At 52.1% G+C, this 19,623-nt stretch overlaps 4 protein-coding genes across 4 annotated transcripts; 2 read left to right on the top strand and 2 right to left on the bottom strand.

Annotated features, from left to right (window-relative positions):
- Nucleotides 1-569: 569 nt before the first annotated feature.
- BO72DRAFT_226225 (heat shock factor family protein) lies at nucleotides 570-3,274 on the bottom strand. Its single transcript, XM_040939811.1, has 2 exons — nucleotides 2,712-3,274; nucleotides 570-2,651 (listed from the first exon to the last, which is right to left on the bottom strand). Exons 1-2 carry the CDS (start codon nucleotides 3,176-3,178, stop codon nucleotides 725-727), a joined length of 2,394 nt encoding a protein of 797 aa, XP_040797841.1. The 5' UTR covers nucleotides 3,179-3,274; the 3' UTR covers nucleotides 570-724.
- A 1,576-nt stretch (nucleotides 3,275-4,850) lies between these two features.
- On the bottom strand, nucleotides 4,851-6,094 carry BO72DRAFT_226196 (putative aldo-keto reductase (AKR)). Its single transcript, XM_040939810.1, has 2 exons — nucleotides 5,661-6,094; nucleotides 4,851-5,554 (listed from the first exon to the last, which is right to left on the bottom strand). The coding sequence occupies exons 1-2, from the start codon at nucleotides 5,925-5,927 to the stop codon at nucleotides 4,880-4,882; spliced, it is 942 nt and encodes a 313-aa protein (XP_040797840.1). The 5' UTR covers nucleotides 5,928-6,094; the 3' UTR covers nucleotides 4,851-4,879.
- A 1,538-nt stretch (nucleotides 6,095-7,632) lies between these two features.
- On the top strand, nucleotides 7,633-8,449 carry BO72DRAFT_386363 (putative GPI anchored protein; the record flags this gene model as incomplete). Its single annotated transcript, XM_040941628.1, has 3 exons — nucleotides 7,633-7,969; nucleotides 8,058-8,159; nucleotides 8,259-8,449. The coding sequence occupies 3 exons, from the start codon at nucleotides 7,633-7,635 to the stop codon at nucleotides 8,447-8,449; spliced, it is 630 nt and encodes a 209-aa protein (XP_040797839.1).
- An 8,011-nt stretch (nucleotides 8,450-16,460) lies between these two features.
- On the top strand, nucleotides 16,461-18,408 carry BO72DRAFT_471364 (putative R3H domain protein; the record flags this gene model as incomplete). The annotated part of the gene is made up of 3 exons (XM_040947086.1): nucleotides 16,461-16,805; nucleotides 16,870-17,413; nucleotides 17,477-18,408. The coding sequence occupies 3 exons, from the start codon at nucleotides 16,461-16,463 to the stop codon at nucleotides 18,406-18,408; spliced, it is 1,821 nt and encodes a 606-aa protein (XP_040797838.1).
- Between the last annotated feature and the right edge of the window lie 1,215 nt (nucleotides 18,409-19,623).

Below are 19,623 nucleotides of genomic sequence, written 5' to 3'. Positions count from 1 at the left end.
TCAGGTGGTTGCTAATGCAGGTCATGGCCATGGATTCACAGATGCTCTGGACCATGAACAATGACATGTGTCTTCACGCCACAATCAGCGGCATTGATCCTCTAAGGTAGTCATTTACGATTTGTTCTGGTCGGCTTAACAGAAGTGCACATGATACTGAGCAACCAGACCACACACGCACCGCTATGATAAGAAATCGTTACTGTATTATGGCTCGGAAAGGAAATCTACCGATGCTGCCTGTACTCACTGCATGAGAACATTGATCGCCAGACCTCAACAGCAGACCGAACTAGCTAACATTTTCCTTTTTCCAAATATAAACAGGCTGATCTGTTCCAGGCCATATCCCTCCTGCTTGGGTCTTTTTGTTGGTGGGGGTCATCACAACATAATAGATAAAAATAGATTCTAGTTTAAGGAGTTGAAGGGCACTGAGGTAGGGTGGGGGAAGGGGAAAGGGGGAGGGGAGGGGTAAGGAAGGGGAGTCAAAGGCAGTCGGCCTTGTACCTGATACACATCGGTTGACGAAGAGAGTAAAAGATAGGAAAAGCAAAGAAAGTAAAATGCATTTTCCTCATAGACTTCGCGACTCATTTTTTGTGGCGACTCCCCACGTATACGTGCACTTGCAGCCCTCGTCTATCTCGCTCCTCGTCCTTGTTTGGCAATCGAGCGTTGTCGGTGCCCAACTCCGTTAGTAGGATATCATAAAAGTCGGAAATCAAGCCTTCTTGCGCCGTTTCACGCCGCTACCGAGACCCTTACCTCCCAGAGCATCGTTGCCCGTGTCTAGCCCACCGTACTGTATGCTATCATCCACAGTGTTAGCAGGGCTGGTGGCATCGCTATCGGGCAAAGACTCAACTCTGCTAGAGTCTTTGCCGTTAGGAAGCTGCCCATCCACCCCGATGCCGGCGTGAATGTCATTTGCGCCGTACCCGCTCCCATCGAATCCATGGTAGAATCCCGGATTGTGTGGTGCGGGGTTGGCTCCGCCGAAGAGATCATTGTCAGCGGGGAGATTGTCGAAGTCGAACAATTCGTTCGCATCCTTGATCCCACCATCGGGACCGGCGGTAACCACCGGGTCGGCCGCGGTTGTGGCTGGCACCGACCCGGCCGGATCGCCATAACCTAAGCTAGCTTTATTATGTTCCAGATCTCCAATATCCGTGAAGTAGTCGTTATTGAAGATAGTATCAAGGTCAAGTGGGGGAGGGGGCGCACTGCCATCTATGCTGATTCCGGGTATGGTGCCCGTCGGGCTGAGGGGTTGTAAGAGGTTGGTCAGGTTCTGCACAGAGCGATCTTGCTCGGCCTGCATCTTGACCAGGTTGTCGATCTCCGCCCGTGTGTTGGCCAGCCGACCGGAGTAGTTGTGCGGCATTGGCGGAGGCGTCGGTGTGACCAAGGCGTTATTTGGAGACGACGCACCATTGACTCCACCGGTGCCTGTTTCATGGGCCATGAGGCGAAGCATATCGGCGCGTTGGCTGGGAGTAAGTGGCGAGTTACCGCCCGAAGTCTCGAGCGATGACAGGACATTCGGGAAGTCGGCGAAACTCGTTGGCATACCGTTTCGGGCGTTGGAATTCTGAATGACTGACATGATGTCCCGCTGGGGTACATGAGATCCTGGAGGCGGTTGCGCCTCCTTTTGCCGAGGACTGTTGTCGTATACCTCCTCGACATGTCCCGGATGAGATACGCTGGCTTGCCGACCATGACCGCGCGAGTGTGAGCGGTCATAGGTAGTGGAAGCTGGTGACAAGGTCGTTGCACGGCCCTGACGGTCTTGCCCCGGAGGAGCCTTGAGCAGGAGCTGCTGTTTCTTCAGCGACCGCGGTCCTGTTGGGCTGGTCAGGTCGGTAGGCCCTAGCGACCCGAGCGAGTAATCGTCCATGTCAACGATATTGCCTTGCTCCTGTGAGATGGCCCCAGCAAACGAATTCGCTAGGTTTTGCGGCCCTTCTTGTCCCTGCAGACTGCGATTGTAGACTGTCGCCAAGAACGTAAGAATCGCGTTGATGGAGTTCTCGTGCCTGGTGTGCTGCTCTTGAAAGTTGGCTGCCTGCGCATACAATTGCTCGTGTTCCCTCCGTAGTTTGGTGATGGTGTTGGAGATGATTTGCTGTTGTTGGCGAATCGCTTGCAACTCTCTATACACGCCCGCGAGTTGATCCTTCGGCATGAGGCTCCCCGTAATCAAAGACAGCTGGCGGTTGCGCGATCGATCATCTCGTGCAGGTCCCAAGGCATCGTCAACGTACTCGTCATTATCATTTTCCTCGATCTCTTCCGTCTTCACCCGCACATTGCCCTTACCCGCCTTGCTGCCCTGCCCAGCTGCGTTTTTAGGTTTCTGTATCAACCACAACAAGTCCGGGTGACCGCGCTTGAAGTATGGATTCGCATATTCGCTGGGGCTCTTATTCTTCCGTTCGCTGGCGCGCATGGAATTGTCAGAGAGTCCCACCTTCTTGTGGAAGCCGTACATATTCAACTGGCGAACAAAAGAAGCGTAGTTGTTGTGCTTGAATAGCTCCGGAATCAAAGTCTTCGCGAATTCATCTTCGTCCATCACGATGAAAGAATTGCCGTCATCCGACCACCGAATTAGATCGGTGTTTTTGGACTCATCCAGAAAACTGCAGCCATGGTTAGCTACCCATTTCCGTAAGTCAAGTTGCTTTTCCGGAGGAGCGTACCTGCTCAGTTTCTGAACGAAAGGAGGGATCTGTTTTCGCTTGGCCTGAACTTCTCTCTTCGCGACCATCGCGCGCTCGTACAATTCACTGAGGCTCTCCCCCCATCCACCGGACTCGCCAGACCCACTGCCAGGGTCTGAGAAAGAGGCCGACGTCTGGTCATACCCGCGACTGCGGTTGACCAATTGAGTGGGGGTCTGGCGCCGAGCAAGCTGGCCTGAAGCTGTCACTGTGGAGGCCGGAACATCTGAGTTCGAGGTGTAGGCCGCCGGGTTGTAAGAACTCGCATCAGGGTAGGACGGGCTGGAGACGTTGGAGGACGGATTCTGGCCCCATTGTAGGAACTGGTCGTTCGACAGCTGGTTGCCGGGGTTTTGAGGATAATTCGTGAGCGGGCCAAGTTGCGGGTGCACGATGGGGGATGTGCCAGGAGCTGGTCGTTTGCGGGTGATTCCTTGAGGGCTCATCACAGGCGACTGAACGACCTACAGACGGTCGGTCGGGCGGGCAAGCGGGTATTGTGGAGAGAGGAGTTTTTTTTGGTCGATTCGCGTGTTCCGTCCGTCGTGCTCAGGGATGGGGCAGGATAAAAAGTCCGAGAAATAAGCGATCAGCGAGGGAGGAACGACTCGCTGCTCGGGATCTGCTGGGTGTGGGCGAATGGCGGGGATAAGCGGGCGGGTGTTCAGCTGGCACGGCTGGCTGATTTGGGAAATCGCAAAACCAAGGACAGTCATAAACGTCGTGGGAGGGGCGAAGGTATATAATCCCAGAGCTATATCACTCAAAGGATATGATAAACAAGGAACAGAGCAAGGAGGAGGAGTAGTGGACAAGGGTGGATGGAGAACGCAAGTGTCAATGGCGGAGACGCGACGGGCGCCGCCGCAGACGCTAGATGGAGTAGTTGCAAGAAATGAACGCGAAAGGCGGGAGTCAGGCAATAGGCGGGCGGGTATGGAATAATGAGAACAATCGTTTGCTATTGTATACTAGGATCGTCGTTTGGTTTGCAGTGTTTCGCACAGATGCAGAGAAGTGAAAGTTGTAGGGAACGATGGCAGTGCGATTGTGACAGCCTTGATAGGACTCGACCAGTTGGGTTGCAGAGGGGGAAGACACGGCGGGCGGGCGCAGGGAAAGCCAAAAGCACCAGCGCAGGGCAATAAAGTAGTAGTATACCGGTAGAGTAGGTAGGTATTCAGTTAAAGAAAAAAAAGAAAAAAAAAAAAAAGGACTGCGCTGAAACTGTCGGCTCACGACCCTCTCCTAGTTTCAAGGCTCCGCAGCAACAACAAGCTGATCTTAATGGGTCCTAATGGCGCGGTCTTGGTGGAGGTGGATTTAGAGAACAAAAAACGGTGTTTCCAGTCTTGCAAAACTCCTCCTATCGAGAAGCTTGGCGGGCGGTGATGAGGTCAATTGCTTTAACTGTGCCGACTGATTGGCGGGTCTTGCAGATAGCTGACTCAGCTGATTGTCACTTGCACGTGTCGATGGGGGTCGGCAACTGGTCAACTCTGAAAGCAGACGTTAACTTCAACTCGAGATTGGGCTATACTAGTTAAGTACCTATTGGTAGTAGGTAAGAAGATATAGATATATCAGCACTGACACTCATCTTCGGGTCCGGCTCTTATCATTGAGTGCCCCAGTATCGGAGCGGGAACCCTAGGACACAGAGAAAAGAAGAAAAAAAATCTTGTGTTGTTCAATTGACTTGTAAACTACTACAAAGGTACAGTTTGAGGCTGTCTATACACTAGTTCGGTCGTGCCTTGGACCGGCACGCTCTCCACTTCGGCCTCATATCCAATCATCATCTACTATCAACAGTAGTCTCGACCTTGTTCGGCCTCCAAATGGCCGTGATCCCCAGAACCATTGGCTCTCCAGATGTTTCAAGCGCCTTCGATGGAGTTCTGGCTGATCAAATTTTTGCTCCCTTGCTAAGTGACTGGGGAAAGAGGACCACAAAGGGACGGAAAGCGCAAACACCAGCCAAAAGAGGGCATGGCCAAGAACAAACGGGCCAGGACCGAGATTCCGCCGGAAGTACGAGACAACCTCCACAATTTGTCGCGGGTTTCCTTTTCCTTTCCCCCCAGTGACACAACAAGATAGAGAGGATACCTAGTAGTCTAAACCTTCTCATCCAATGCCGTGGCTTACTCCCCGATTGATAGTCGGAACTCTGCCAGGATTTCCTGCCACTCCTCTGGCTGCGCACCAGAAAATCGTTCGATCTTCGCGAGAGCAGCCAAATCCTCTTCCATCCGAGCCGTGTTGGTGGTCCCATCCAACACCGTGGTATACCCTAGGCCCAAAACCAGACAGTAGAGGGCTGCCGCCGGGGAGAGCTCTGCCCGCCGGGCCAATGACTGCACGGCGTTCGAATGCACGAGATCCGGGTTCGCCGTCAACGTCCAGAAGCTCTGATAGACGATGTGCTGCTCCCGACAGAAGGCCCGCAGCGCGACATCATACTCCGTGTCGGCGTAGAACCGATTCTGCACCACCGACGGCTTCACCTGCGCCTGGGTGAAGAGCTCTTTCAGAACGGACAGGTCGGTGTTCGAGATCCCCAGGTTGCGAATGCGGTGCGGGACGTAAGTCTCGAAGGTCTGCCAGGCCTCCAGCGTCTGCGCCATGGTGGGCAGTGGGGAATGGAGGATAAGCATATCGAGGTACGCCTCGTCCGCACTTTCCGGCGCCTCGGCCGGACGCAGATTATACAGCGATGAACGAATCGAGGCATGGACCTGCTCGGTCACGGACGCCTGCGGATCGTAGGGCATATCCTTGGGGTCCTGGCCCCGGACGGAGGTGAATTTGGTCTGGATCTGGAACCTGGCTTAGCTACCGCGGGGGCCAATGCATCAGGATACAGCAGCCGCATGCTTGTCCAGAGGATTGAGATTCCCACCGTGTGTAATGACGGGGACTTACATGGAGATCTTTGCGCTGAATGGCGCCATCGTTGAGGGCCCGGCGAATGCCCTCTCCAACTAGATCCTCCCGATAGTGCTTTGGTTGGGCAGCTGTATCCACGGCACGGAAGCCAGTGCTCAGCGCCTGGTGAACCAGATCCGTAGTCTGGGTTTTCTTCCATGCGGTCCCATATATCAGAGTCGGTATTATAGACGGAGGGGCGTTCTGGACCGGCCGAAGGACATGGTTTTCCCAGGACATCTTGCTTATCGCAGCGCGGGCCATTGGAAAGTTGGAAGCGTAAGGTATAGGAGATATGATATGAAGTATGGAGTATACTAAGGGTGTGATGTACTACTACCTAGCAAGTCACGCACGAGGTGGAAACATGGGACTTCAAAACGCCAGGGATCTTATGACAAGACATGTATCCACATCCACTGGAATGGGATAAAATGGACAGAATGAGGGGTTGAGGGTTGTCGACGGTACATTCCGACGCAGTTTATCATCCAAAGAGGGGCAACTGACCTCATCATGACCTAGACAGCATACCAGCTTTACTCTTTTGGTGTACGTGGGAATTCATTTCCGGAAACTATCCATCTACTCCACCAGGCTTAGCTATAGTAGGCCCTGTATGGGACAAAAGGACTACTACTAGGTAGGGAATTGAGTGTGCATTTCATAGTTGGTCCCATTTCACTACTCGAGTCATGGATACTGACCAAATCCCGAAAGCCGCCCGGCCCGTTTTCGTGATATTTGGCACATTCGGTGCAAGTTCTTTTCATAGTCACACTTGAATTATCGGCAGTTGTTGTCTTGACTGTCAGTCTTCATGCATACACATGTAGGCAACATAGTTCTCTAATATACAAATGGATGCTCTGAATGGCTTGTGGTTCGATTAACGTGTGACGCTATCTATATATAGCAAGGAGGCGGTGCAGGGCTTTTCAGGGACATCCCATGTATGCGTTTTCTCCAGAATCGTTTCTACATCTCCGACGTTTCTCTACCCAAACTCCAACTTGCAACTGGCAATTTACCTATGTGGGATATATGAACTTGTACTGTAATGAGAATATCTTCACAAACCATCACAATGAATCCGCAAGAGTTCCACACTCTAGAGTGACCATGTCCACGATTCCATCATAAACACACAATGCCACTGATCCAAAGCAGCGTCTCTCTTCCTAAACATCCACCCTCCCCTCAAAAAATGCGGCCCATAATCAGTCGGGATGAACCCTGACTCTGCATGACATACCATCGCGATTGCAAAGCCAAGAAGCCAAGCAACCACTCCCCAGCCGGGGACGAAGATCTGCCCACAAACGCCAACCTGCAGAACCATTCTCCGAACCGCAAACCGCAATCATCTCGACCACTGCAACTGCACACTACCAGGCAACCACTTTTTACGCAGTGTATATTGGCTTTGCCGAAAGTTGATCGCCGCTTCATCAGGGTCCTGCTCCTGTTTTTGATCTTCCACCCTCCTTGGCGACCGTGACTTGGGCGAGGCTGAGCAACGGTCCCATCCAGATAGCGCAGATAGCGTCCAGCAAGAAGGTTCTCACATCGAGAGTTCTACGCACCGGATGAATGGAGGAGGGACTTGGTCGTCACTCAAGCGAACTCGGCATCAGCATCGGCAGTGCTCTGCCCTGCTCTACTCTGCTTCGTCTCCCTCCGCGAGGGGAGGGGAGGAAGCTGTAGCCTACACTTCAGAAGTAGCGATGAAGCAAATATAGAAACATCCACCCAAAAGCAAATGAGGGGGAAAGGCAGGCAAGGTTCAAGACAAAGTATAAAGATGGGCTCCATGGTCCCTCGGTCGATTAGAGTTCGATACCAGCACCAGAGCACTTGAACAACAAGCCTTGTCGTCACCATCCTCTCTCTCATACACAGCTCTCTCTCTCTCTCGCTCTTCATCCCCGTCGCATCTCGCACCTCCATCCACCAAACGAAAACCACAATGCAGATCGCCCACCTCCTAGCCCTCAGCGGCCTCATGCTTGCAACCAGCGCCAGCGCCGGCGGGGAGCTCGACCGCAACGACGTCCCCAGCCCCTGCTGGGAGCCGTGCGGCCCCGTCGTCAACATCTCGCACGCCTGCGACGCCCAGACCGACAACGACCGCGCCGAACTCCAATGCGTCTGCGGGTGGGACCGCGCCGCCACGCTCATCCCGCTGTGCGAGGCCTGCATCGGGTATTACCGGACCCAGCAGCATCACGGTCACGATCACGCTGATGACCATGACGATGACAACGATGATGATGATGACAATGACAATGACCGACACGATAACGGTATGCATACCCCTTCATGCACCTTTAAGGCAAAGTGACCCGCAGCGGAGCATCAAACTAATCTGATGGGACCGGGCGGCTGGGGCAGACGCATACGATATCCTGACCTCATGCTCCCTTTCAACCACCACCTGGAACCCGGCGGCGGCGACCTCGGTGCTGAGCGCGGTGAATGCGTCGATGACTGGGAGTGGGAATGCGACTGCTAGTGCTAGTGCGAGTGCTACTGGGGCGGGGGCCGCGGGTACGACTACTGCTGCTGCTGCTGCTGCTGCTGGGACGGGGGGAGGTCGGGAAAGTGTTAGTACCACCGGTGGTAGTAGTGGTGCGACTGGTCGGGGTGATTCGGGTACGGCGACGGGCGCGGTCTCTGCGGAGGGGGCTCGAGTCACTGATAATGCGGCGCCGGGTGTGGTCGGGGGTCGCGGGGCTGCGTCTTTTGCGGCTGTTGTTGGGGTGGGGTTTCTTGCTTTGTTGTGAGGGTGAGTGGTAGGGGATTGGAGGAGTGCGGCCTTTGGAGCTTAGGGTTTGGAGGCAGAGAGGGATGGGGGTGAGCGGGAGGTAGGGTGGAAGGGAATAGGTTGGTTAGATCTATGATATGAATGTTGGACTATGAAAATATGAGTGATGACTCTGGTAGATTGGATATAATATCGTGTTGTTGGGTTGGTGTCGTTTGGGTTTGGTTAGGACGGTTGATGGGGTTTGGCTGCAGTTGTCAAGTTGTGAGAATGCTGCTGTCATTTAGTCTTTGTTTCGATGAATACGAATAAGATACTCTTGAATCAGGGATTCTGGTGCTAGCAGTATATACTCAACGGTTGCTGAGTATTGAGGCTCAGGGCTCAAGTTCTGAGAAGTCAAGGGATATAGTCACTTGCTGATAGTTTTATGCATTGCTTCATGGCGCTAGCCTTGGTCATACCGCAAAGCAAGAGGAGTGGATGTGGTCGACCGTTGCTGGGAGAAGGCCATCCCTCATCAAGCGGAGGTGGTGAGCTTATCCACAAGTCACCCACAGTAATAGATTTCTACAAGAGGTGTACTGTGCAGGGCGCAAACTGTCTCAAATAATGAATGAGATGCGATGATCGGACACCAGATCAGCGAACTTCACATACTACCTTCATACTAATTTCGGAGCGAGAGTCGATGGAGTCAGATGAGAATCCCGGGACCGAGGAAGCACATATTCTCCACGGAGGAGAACGCCAGCAGCCTCATCGATCGAAACCTACACCTACACCTCACCAGCAGCGATGACCGCTATGCGGTATTTACAAGAGAGTGCTGCCCTTTCTGGACACTACACTACGCAAAGACAGCGTCAAATATGAGAGATCTCCCTCAGCCTCCGCACCCCCTCCAAAAGAATATGGGCAATCGAATCCAGCACTCCACCTAAGGGCCTTCACACTCCAGCCCACCATGATATCTATCCAACGCCAAGCAACCAAAAGGGAGAGGGAAAGCAAAGCGTGCAGATACCACGAAGGTGGACCCTACCCAACAACACTTACCGTCGACAGCGACCATAAGACCGCACTCACGGGCTGAACGATTTCTCCCTCCCGTCCTTCTTTCCTTCCGAAGTCACCACGGGAACAACCGAAATGACAGATGCTGACAGGAGGAGATGGGAAGAAAACAAACTTCCCAGTCCACGGGGTCTTTTCTGTTCGCTCCTGGCGGACGGAACGACGGAACGGAGGTCCAGTAAGGGTCCCATCTAACCCCGTAGGCATGCAGCATAGGCGATGTGACTGAGGCCGGATCAGGAAAAAGGTATCTGACCTTTCATATGTACTGCACGTACATACAGTCATGTATGGATTCCTCCGTACAGGACCAGTGGCTTCTCTTTGCATGTGTGTATGTGAGTGTGTGTTGTTGGTGCTGGAGGGAGATGGGGTCGTCAGCCCTTGCTTGGGCGAGGTCGGTCTGATCCATGGATAGTCTCGCGAGTGACAGGTTGGTGATTCAGTCGGAGCGGGGGCGAGTGAAGTTGCTGTGAAATGTTGTTTTGAATCGAAAGGAGAGGAGGGGGGAGAGGAAAGGCCAAAGGGGAGAAAGGAGCGACTTATATGTCACTGGTATGGGTGTGTTCGTTGTTGGGCAGATTTCTCTGTGTGTACCGTATGCACCATCTGAACATATTGGTAGGGTCTCTCTGTCCGTCTCTTTTCGGAAGGGGAGGGGGGATATTTCACTCAAAGTGGCGACTGGCGCGAGGTCAGAATGATGGATCAGGTGGCTTACATGCTGCATTGCATTAGCTCCATTTTGCACAGACCAAAACAAAAATATGGGAGTATGGCGATTAAGAACAGAACAAGAAAAGTAACAAAAGCAGTGGAAGAAAGATGTCATCATCGTTTCAATAATCTGAGAGGATCGTAAATCGATTCCCTCACAGGGTGGTCATCGAGCTCTTGCTGGCGTCGTTGGGTACCGAATCTGCAGCTCGCCACACATTTGCTGGCGATGCGAGCCCTCCTCGACAAAGACACCAGGGAGAAAATGGATTGTTTCAGGTGAATGACATAAGTCGCAATCATGACTTCGGCGAGCCACAGCAAGAAAGTGGACACGGTCAATACAATGAACCCGTCTACTTGTCCTTCCGGCCAGTCAACGGATGTTGTGAGATGATGATCTTCACCTCCTACTACCGTGTGTATGGTAGAGATTGACCTTGACGGGATATACGAGGCGCAATCCCATGCGCTTGCTTTTCCGTCTTGATTGCATCATGTTATTTCCACAGCCACGAGGACTGGTGTCTTGTTTCGAGGTACTTGAGCTGTGCGGTGGTGACAAGTGCTGCGTGGGTGCGAGAAGCCCGTGACCACGAGGGTTTGGCCAGGAAAGGGTTGGAAGAGCTAAAAAAGAGGAATTCAGGCGGTTGATCGTAGCTATCCACTATTGTAATGAAAATAAGAGATTCTCAATAGTAGAGGCTCGACAGGTTAGTAGGGGGAGGGCGTATCCTGTGTAGATGTGACTATCCTCGGATCAACTCACCTAGCCAGTTTAATCCCCTTCTGCACCCCGCGCATACGACAGCATGGTCCTCCATAACGGAGCACATTCGGACATCGCCCTGCTGGCATTGCACTTCCTCTGCACGCTTGTTGATACTGCCAACTCGCATTCGAGTTTACGAAAGCGATTGGATTGCCGGAACTGGCTTGCCCCCTATCTCTGCTGCCGCGGAGGCTAAGGGCAGTCAGTCCCATAGTAATAATTATTAATCCGATGCAGCTTCCAATCAGCGATAACGATAAATCACTAGTAGGACCATAGTGTCTGGGAGACTCCATTCAAATTTCCTCCATTGGGTAGGGAAAACCGGCCCTCGGTGGACTGGGAATAGACTAAGAATATTCTATGGAAGCGCTTGCGAGTTTAGCTCACGTCGGGATCGCCCATAGAAGCTCCCCGGCAAGCTACGCCACGGGACTGGCTGGCCCTGTCCTCATGATCAAATTACCCTGAGGATTGAAGACCCCCAAGGTAAGTGCCGAAACAGGATGGGTGGTGGATTTAGTGAACGCTCCGCCGATGGAACTCTACTGGTAAGAGACGGAGACTGCCTTTTTAGTGCTCGCCTAGCGAGGGCTTTTCCCCCCGGTTCTCTCTCTCCAGCTTGATCGGGGCAAATGTCAGCCCAGTCGATTGCGGGCCACTGCATGACAATGGGGAGGATTACAGTTAGTTGAGGATCCCGTGCGCTGCTGTTGCTGCTGCTATTGCTGTTTCGAGAATGGAAAACAGGCGAGCGGGAATCTGACATCTCCGCTTAACAGGTTCTGGTGACACTCTAGCGGGTTCTAGCTTCGGAGTGTTGTTAAATCCCAAACCGCCAGAAAATTGGACCATTCCCCATAGCGAGCCAGAATTCAGGGACTTGCGGATCCCCATAGCGCGCGCGCGCGCGCGTGTGTGTGTGTGTGTGTGTGTGTGTGTGTGTGTGTGTGTGTAAGTGTGCACTGTATGGGTGTGCTTTTGTGGCCTCGCCCTTTCGGATCCTATTGCCAGGTTTCCGTAGGACCGTCAATGTGTGGGCGCCGATGGGATTCGTTCCAGATCCGCTTGTTCTTGGTCCTGAAACCTGCTGACCGAAGAACGAAAACCCGATTGCTATACTCAGAAGTCCATATGCAGGTCGCACTCCCATCGCAAAGGCTGGAGCAATGGGTTTGCGGAGATGGTTCGTCGCGCATGTCAGTCTGCACAGTACTGCACTCCGTACAGTACACTCTATGCTAGGGGAGACTCCTCCGGACTCCGGAGCCCCGTAGACACTTGCGTGTCATGTAGACGAGGCAGTAAAATTTGCTTCGGCGGTGGAAAGCGATAATAATAGTACGGAAGATAATAATAACAGCGGTAGTGTCTTGTCCGGAATTCTATTAGACGGATGCAGGGTAAATAGAGTCGTATGGAGTACCGCTCATCAGGGGCCGGGCTTAATCCCGATTGACAGGTAGGATTTTCGGGACTCGCTCCTCGCTAGTCGCTCCTGCGTCCAAGTGCATTGCCGGAGGCTAATTGATCCCGGCCAGCTACTTGAGTACCGTATGTTTCTCGTTCGTGTAGATTGCCTGATGATGTTGAGGTTTCGTTGAGTATCATCAGGACGAGACTCACTGACAACGGAGGTGAAGGAGGGGCCAAGCTGGCAAAGCTTGTGTGGAGAATCCCCTCCCTTTTTTTTGACTTTTGGATTTGATTGTTGTTTTCCCAAGAAGTATTGAAGCTATAGGGCATGTGTTTACCCACCGAAAGGCGGATCCCGAATCCACCGTACCTAGTCTAGCTAAGTACGGCGTTAGGGAGCAATGGGGACGCGTCGAACCGCTTGTACTTACAGTTTCCCCGAGTACAAACCGTCCAAGAAGGAACAATTTCGGAACCGTCAATGGGAATTGCCTCAAAAATTGAAGTGATCTGTGAGAGTTAGAGTTAAGGCAGCAGGATGGGCAGCGATTCATTGCTAATGCTTCGTCTCCGATGGCGAAAGAAGGGAACGATCTTCGGCTCAATGCGTCATATCTGATGACAGAATCCAGTTCAGGTTGACGGCACCTCTCAATGTGCCCAAGGAAGCTAAAGAAGGCACCAAGAGTGGCTCAGAGTGGAAGGTTGAAGGATGAGGGGGCGAGGGGTGGGTGAAGGGAGGGGGGGAGAAGGGGAGGTACGAGGCGGGGTGCTGTGTTCTCACGCTGGTCCATCAGGGACATCCGGACACGATGCCAGGCTGAAACACAAACACACACACACACATCGACAGGAGAACAGACCAGATGGCGACAATCGCTTGACTACGCAGCAGGGGTAATCGGGAGATGACGCGGTGGGAAGCATGGCTATGGGGAAACCATAAGTTCTTTCCTCAGGGGGGAAGTTCAGAGAACAAAGAGAAGGTTTCAAAAACAGTGGTAGTGGCGAGAACGATGATTAAATGTATGCATAATCTTGGAGGAGGCAGACAGGACATATCCCGTCATCGTCCCCTAGATTAACATGCTCTGCTCCTCACCTTCTTTGCTTTCTGTGTGTGTGTGCGTGTGTGTCTTTTCCTTCAAACACCATTTAATAGGGGGTTGTTCAGGGGCAGCCAGTTGGTCTGACAATTACAGCGGTAACAATACTCAAAAGCAGGACAATAACAAAAGGATAGATGCGTGAATCAACCATCATGAGTCATTCAGCAATTCCGAATAAACCGAGTAAATCCCAAACCTCCGATTGAGTGTATCTGGTACCTGAATCTTCAGACTTTTCAGGAGGTTCATCCGACAGAAACGGCTCTTCCGTAATTAGTAGGGGTGTTGCGGTGGTGGTGGTGGTGGTGGTGGGCATACCTACCTAGTTACCTTACAATAGTTAACCTACCTAGTACCTACTTAGCCCAGTGAGTTTAGAAAGGTATAGCCCGTAGTTAGGCTAGTCCCGGAAGGACGGTACTGTACGGAGTACTAGCCCTCTATACCCTCTCTGTACACTTCCCCAATTTTATTTCTCCTAAAAGTCCATTAGTATTCTTAGAGTCCTAAGAGTCCAGTCCTAAGAGTAGACCACCCTGAGATGTGAAATACTTAAGTACTTGGTCTGTTCCTGAGAGTTTCGATAGATCTCGTCCGCCTATTTCTGTATACACATCCACTGGCAACCAACCAATTGTTCTTCTACTGATTGATTCTCTCGAGTGTCACAACTGCAGCTCTCCTCAACTTCCGTAAGTGATTGTGATTCCTTTGATTTGCCGTTGATCATATGTATATGTTATACACATATATATGATTTGCTTTTTTTTCTCTCTCGGGCCCCAGCCTTCCCATCTCCATGGTCTAGCATCAATCTTGCAGACAGCCCCGATTCTGGATTTGCGCCTGCATTGATCAACCACCAATCACCGTTGCTTGTCTCTTTGGGCGAAGCCTCAGATTTCCATTCCCATTATAATCTGCCTCCGTTTCCCAACGTTTCCCAAACAATCGCTTCTCTGCCTGCCTTTGCCACCTTGAACGAGGTCTGCACAAGCAAAGCAGTTCAAAGTCTGAAGGAGACTGAGGAAGGCAAGCGAAGTCGAGAAAGGCCGACGAACCTCCCCACCAAGACAGAGAGGATTGTATCGAGTGACCTCATTCGGTGATATCAGAGTTCTCCATCTCGCTCCATCCAGCCTCCCTTCGGCTTCGTTCCAAACTTCCACCTTCATCCTCAAAGCAAAACACCCGAAAAAGACACCAGAAGGGACAGAGACTTAGAGAAGAGGGGACAGCCAGAAAAAAAAAGAGACCCATCTCAATTGCTAGCTAGGACTGGAGTAGTGCAACGAGAAAGGCAAAGCAAGACCACGACCACACAAGTCTAGCGAGCTTTCTGTCCACTGCATCCACTGGATACCCTCGATCTTCCCCGTCTCTTCGTCCCGTCCCTCATTGGCATTCATTGGCAGTTCAACTGCGGGAATCCCTTCGTCCCATTCGTTGTGTCTCTTCACTTTCTCTTTCCCTTGAAGTTTCCCATTCTCTCCTGCCTGCGCCTTGCCTTGCCCATCTTTCTATTCATTCATCTGTGCCTGGGTGATCACCTTCTCCCGGACCACATCTTGAATTCCTCTGTGGTTGATTGACTGATTGTGAGCAAACTTTCCTCGTCCCAAGCTTTTTCTTTCTATTCCATCTGCTCGAGTCTGTTTTGATTTGAATTGATTATATCATTGCATTATCTGCCTGTGAAAGTGATTACATACACCAGCCCACCCACATTTCACAACCAACTGGTTCATGGAAGAAGGGCCAGAGAAGAGAGAGAAAGAGCAGCAACAGAGACAAGAGACAAGAGACACAGATCAAGGCTAAAACTAAGCGGTCGGCCGGCTTTTCTGCGTGCCGTTTGGCGTGCGTGCTTTGCTTTTGCTTTTGCTGCTCTGCTCTGCTGCTGTTTTGCTTTGCTCTTTCTTTGCTCTTTGCTCTGTTCTGTGCTGCTTCAATTACACTTTGCTTTCCCTCTCTCTGTCTCTCTCTCTCCCGAGTCCCCTCTCCCTCCCCCCCCCCTTCCGTCCCTGTCCTTTCTTCCGTTTTTCTCTCCTCCTGCCGGACCACCTCCTGCTACTTGCTCGTTCTCTTTTCTTTTCCTATTCTCCCTCCTCCTTCCCCTCCACCACCACCACCACAACCCACCACCTCCTTCTCCCCCTTCTCCACTATTCCGGGCCTCGTCTTCACATCGGCCTTCCGCACACACCAGGTCGGATTCCTAGTGTCTCTCCCACCCTCAACACCCACCACCACTACTACCACCACCACCACCAATACTACTACTACTTCCTCCACCCCTCCCCCCCACTCACCCAAGTAGTGGCAATTTCTCTTCCCTCTCTTTTCTCTTCCTCTTTTCTTTTATTCACTTGTTTGTTATTATCCTCATCATTGTCATTGTCACTGTTTCTTTTTTTTTTTCTTACATCACTTCCTATTTTCCTCCTGCCCCTTCCTCTGATCTCCATTCCATTCTCCCTTCTTGCCCGTTTCTAATATCCCTAGGGAAGTGGGAAGAAAAAAAGTTCCTGAAATCGATTAACGCCTGAGGATTCATACGGCCATTGATGACCCTTTCGTCACGAGACAATTAGTTCGCCTGCGATTTAGCCTCCTCTTCGCTTCTTCGCATTCCCCCTCTTTTTTTCACTTGCAACCGTCGCCGTCTTAGGTCATCCGCTTCTCGTTGGTGGTTGATCTTATCTTCGACCATTCCCTCTCGGATTTTGAAATTCCGCACAACTCGATCATCATCCGTGACTTATTGTCGTTGGGGGATTCATCTGTTACTGGTCCTAGCGCCTTATCGGTCGCTCCTATGTTTGAATAGTTTCCTCCGAATATCGGCTTCTCATTGAACGAATCGTTGTGTGGTGGATCTCAGTGCCCACATTCCTCGGGTTGGTCGTTTCTTGGGAATTTACAATCTCTCGGTCGCCATGAGTTATCAACAAGCTCAAGAAATGTATCATGACAATACTTCGGCGCGTTCCCCTGGTTCCCAGCGTCACCAGCAACCTCTGCACCGCCAGCCGTCGCGACAATTTGACGCGTACGGCCCCATGCCAGTGAATTTGTATGAGGACTCAATGGCTCGCTACGATTCTGGCCGGCTGGAGCGCCTGAACTCCTCGTTGCACAACAACGCCTACGCTTACGACCTGGCGGGTTCTCAGACGTGGAATCCCAATGGTTTCGCCAACGCCCAAGCACTGGGAGGCATCCGATCCGCATCGGCCAGCTTGAAGACCACCTCGCGCACCGGTCGAGCTGGTCTGCCAACTGTATGTCCCGCTCGCCCCTGACTGGTTTACCGTGATTTTGGGTCCGCTAACTTCGTTCTCATAGACGTGGCTCGATCAGCAGCCGGGCATCCCCAGTGGCTTTTCCAACCTTGGCCCCGGTCCTCTCCAGGGTAACGCGATGCGCCAGGAACCGACGGGCCCTTCGGAGGCAGATGATGAGCTCATCCCGACGGCCATTGTCATCAAGAACATTCCATTCGCAGTTAAGAAGGAGCAATTGGTGCAGCTCATGACTGAGCTTAATCTGCCACTTCCCTATGCGTTCAATTACCATTTCGACAACGGTGTCTTTCGAGGACTGGCTTTCGCCAATTTCACTTCCGCAGAGGAAACTGCGACCGTCATCGAGGTTCTGAACCATTTCGAGCTGCAGGGTCGGAAATTGCGGGTTGAATATAAGAAAATGCTCCCTCTGCAGGAACGCGAGCGGATTGAGCGTGAGAAGCGCGAGCGGCGTGGCCAGCTGGAAGAGCAGCACCGTCCTATGGCGACCTCGCAGCTGCAGACTCAGAGCTCCATGTCTTCTCTCACCTCCCACCTGCCCGCGACCTCTCCGTCGCCCGTGTCGCAGCGGGGTCAGAAGCTGGGTAAGATGCTTCCTCATGTTTTGCGCTGTTTGCGTGTCGCTAACGATTCTCATCTGTCCACAGACGTCGATCTGAATGACAGCACAACACTGTCATATTATTCGCAACTGCTGCTTTTCAAGGAGGATACTGCCCGCGACTCGATGGTGTTCCCGGCCAACCTTTCGCCTATCCAGCGCCGTACGGTGCACACCCTTGCCCACAACATGGGACTTGGGCATGCGTCCCGTGGGTCAGGAGAGCAGCGACAGGTCCAAGTCTTCAAGGTTGCACCCGGTACTAATGTGAGCCCGCCCATGTCGTCTATTCCTGCACCAGTCCAGCCGGTCGAAACGGCACGTCGGGGACTCAACCGCGCAGCCACCATCGATTTCAGTGAGTCTCGGGGCGACGGACCCACCCCTTTCAACACCCTGCGCGGACAGCCATCTGGCTTTCTCGGAGTCTTGGACTCCCCCGGCAACTTCGGGAACACACAGAACCTGCGGGCGGCGAAATCGTTTGCCGACTTGCGCTCTTACACCCCCTCGCCCGTGCCCTCCTCTGCGAGCTTCCCTGCCGCCTTGCAGTCCAACGGCGCACGTCTTCAGCACTATGACGGCACCGCCAGCGGCACGTCCAACACCCCTACCCTGACGTCCGCCCCGTCCGGCTCCTCTCTCGGCATGCAGCGTGACGACAGCCTGCTGGTGAACAGCCTGAGCAGTCTTTCTTTGGGAACTGGGATTGGAGGGCCTAACGCGAGCCCGCGGAGATTGAGGGGTATGTTTTCTTGGGAGCAGCCGGAAAGTCAGCCCTCCAGCGCTGGTCCCATTGGTAGTAACCGATCCATCGGAGTTGGATTTGACGGACAGTCACAGGAGCGCATGCCCATTAGACAGCCGCGAGGCCCGATGCCCGAGAAAGGCCCAGGATTTCGACGCCCGACCGGACACCAAACGCGTGGGAGTGATGAGTTGCGCACCAGCTCCGGAGTGGAAATTATTGTGGAGTAAAATCAATTGATGGGAGACGAAGACGACGAAACTTGTTAGATTGCTTTGCCGCAAGATGCATACGACTCTTATATCACGAGGCCTGATCCTGTTCTGCGATTATTGGCTTACGATTCGATGAGGGATGACGAGATGACACTCTACCGAGAGAACCACAAAAGAATATTTCTCTGATCTAGCCAAGTTTAGACGTTATTTTTGGGGCAGCCCAGCAGGCACGCTGTTTGAACGGACTCTTTATGTTTTCTCCTTGCTGCGCGGAAAAAAATCACATCAGAAAAAAGAAATCTCTGAACTTTTGAGACGCGGGCGCCTTGCATGCAGAATCATCACTATCTATTCAGATCTCATGACCCCTGAAGCTCGATCAAGTTGGGTCGGCGGAAAGCAAGATAAAATCTCATTTTATTCTCGAAGGAAAGAAGACTACGAAGGACGACCACAGAAAAGAAAAAGAACTCCGATGTCTGTTATATTGGCAAGAGAGATGATGACCTACCAGCATTTGCATCTTCACTATCTATTTCTTTTCTTGTTTGTTTATCTGTTTGTATATGGGGCGATCTGCATCAATTAATGTTTTTTTCTTTCTCTTCTTCTATCCTTTGCTCCCCTTCCTTTCGCTCCTTGTGGCAATCCTTGTTCTCGACTCCTTCTTATTCAGGTCTAGGCACGCGTGTGGTGTGACCGATGCTCATTGGGCCGGTCTCTCTCACAAGGCTGCATTTGCATCTGCGTTGCGCCTGATGCCTGGACCGTTCCCTTTGACCGGGCTCTTATATTTGAGGGCTTATTTGTGCATTTGTAATCCAGTCACTATCGTTTGAGGAATCTTATCGCATGGACATCTTCCGAGCAAAGGGCGCATTGTTGGGGCGGAACGCCTAAACCCTGATGCATACAATGGTTTCCAGCTTTCGGTGTGAGAGAGAAGAACAGTTCGTGGCATTCTTTGCTATCTGCTGAAGAGTTCCGCTCGGCCGTTGTCTTTTTTTTTGCCGATGCCAGGGCAACAGTCTCAACTGATGTGTGGATGGGTTTGTTTTTTTTTTCTTTCGTCTTGAAATATGATCGACATGAACTTTGTACGTGTACTGTGTATCAGCTATTGACCTTTTTTTCTTTCTTATTTACGCCGTCTCTGCTACTACTAGACTGTCGAGTAATGGGGTGTCATGTATTGTTTGCCTTTTAATTTTCGGAGTCTATTGTCTC

Source organism: Aspergillus fijiensis (assembly GCF_003184825.1).
Source record: "Aspergillus fijiensis CBS 313.89 unplaced genomic scaffold BO72scaffold_55, whole genome shotgun sequence".
Taxonomy (NCBI): Eukaryota; Fungi; Ascomycota; class Eurotiomycetes; order Eurotiales; family Aspergillaceae; genus Aspergillus; species Aspergillus fijiensis.
This window is presented reverse-complemented; position numbering and strand designations above follow the sequence as displayed.

Coding starts and splice junctions, on each gene's coding strand:
- BO72DRAFT_226225 (XM_040939811.1), bottom strand. CDS start 3,178: ATGAGCCCTCAAGGAATCACCCGCAAACGACCAGCTCCTGGCACATCC. Junction 2,652..2,711: donor TTCGTTCAGAAACTGAGCAG/GTACGCTCCTCC, acceptor CCATGGCTGCAG/TTTTCTGGATGAGTCCAAAA.
- BO72DRAFT_226196 (XM_040939810.1), bottom strand. CDS start 5,927: ATGGCCCGCGCTGCGATAAGCAAGATGTCCTGGGAAAACCATGTCCTT. Junction 5,555..5,660: donor TTCAGCGCAAAGATCTCCAT/GTAAGTCCCCGT, acceptor GCCAGGTTCCAG/ATCCAGACCAAATTCACCTC.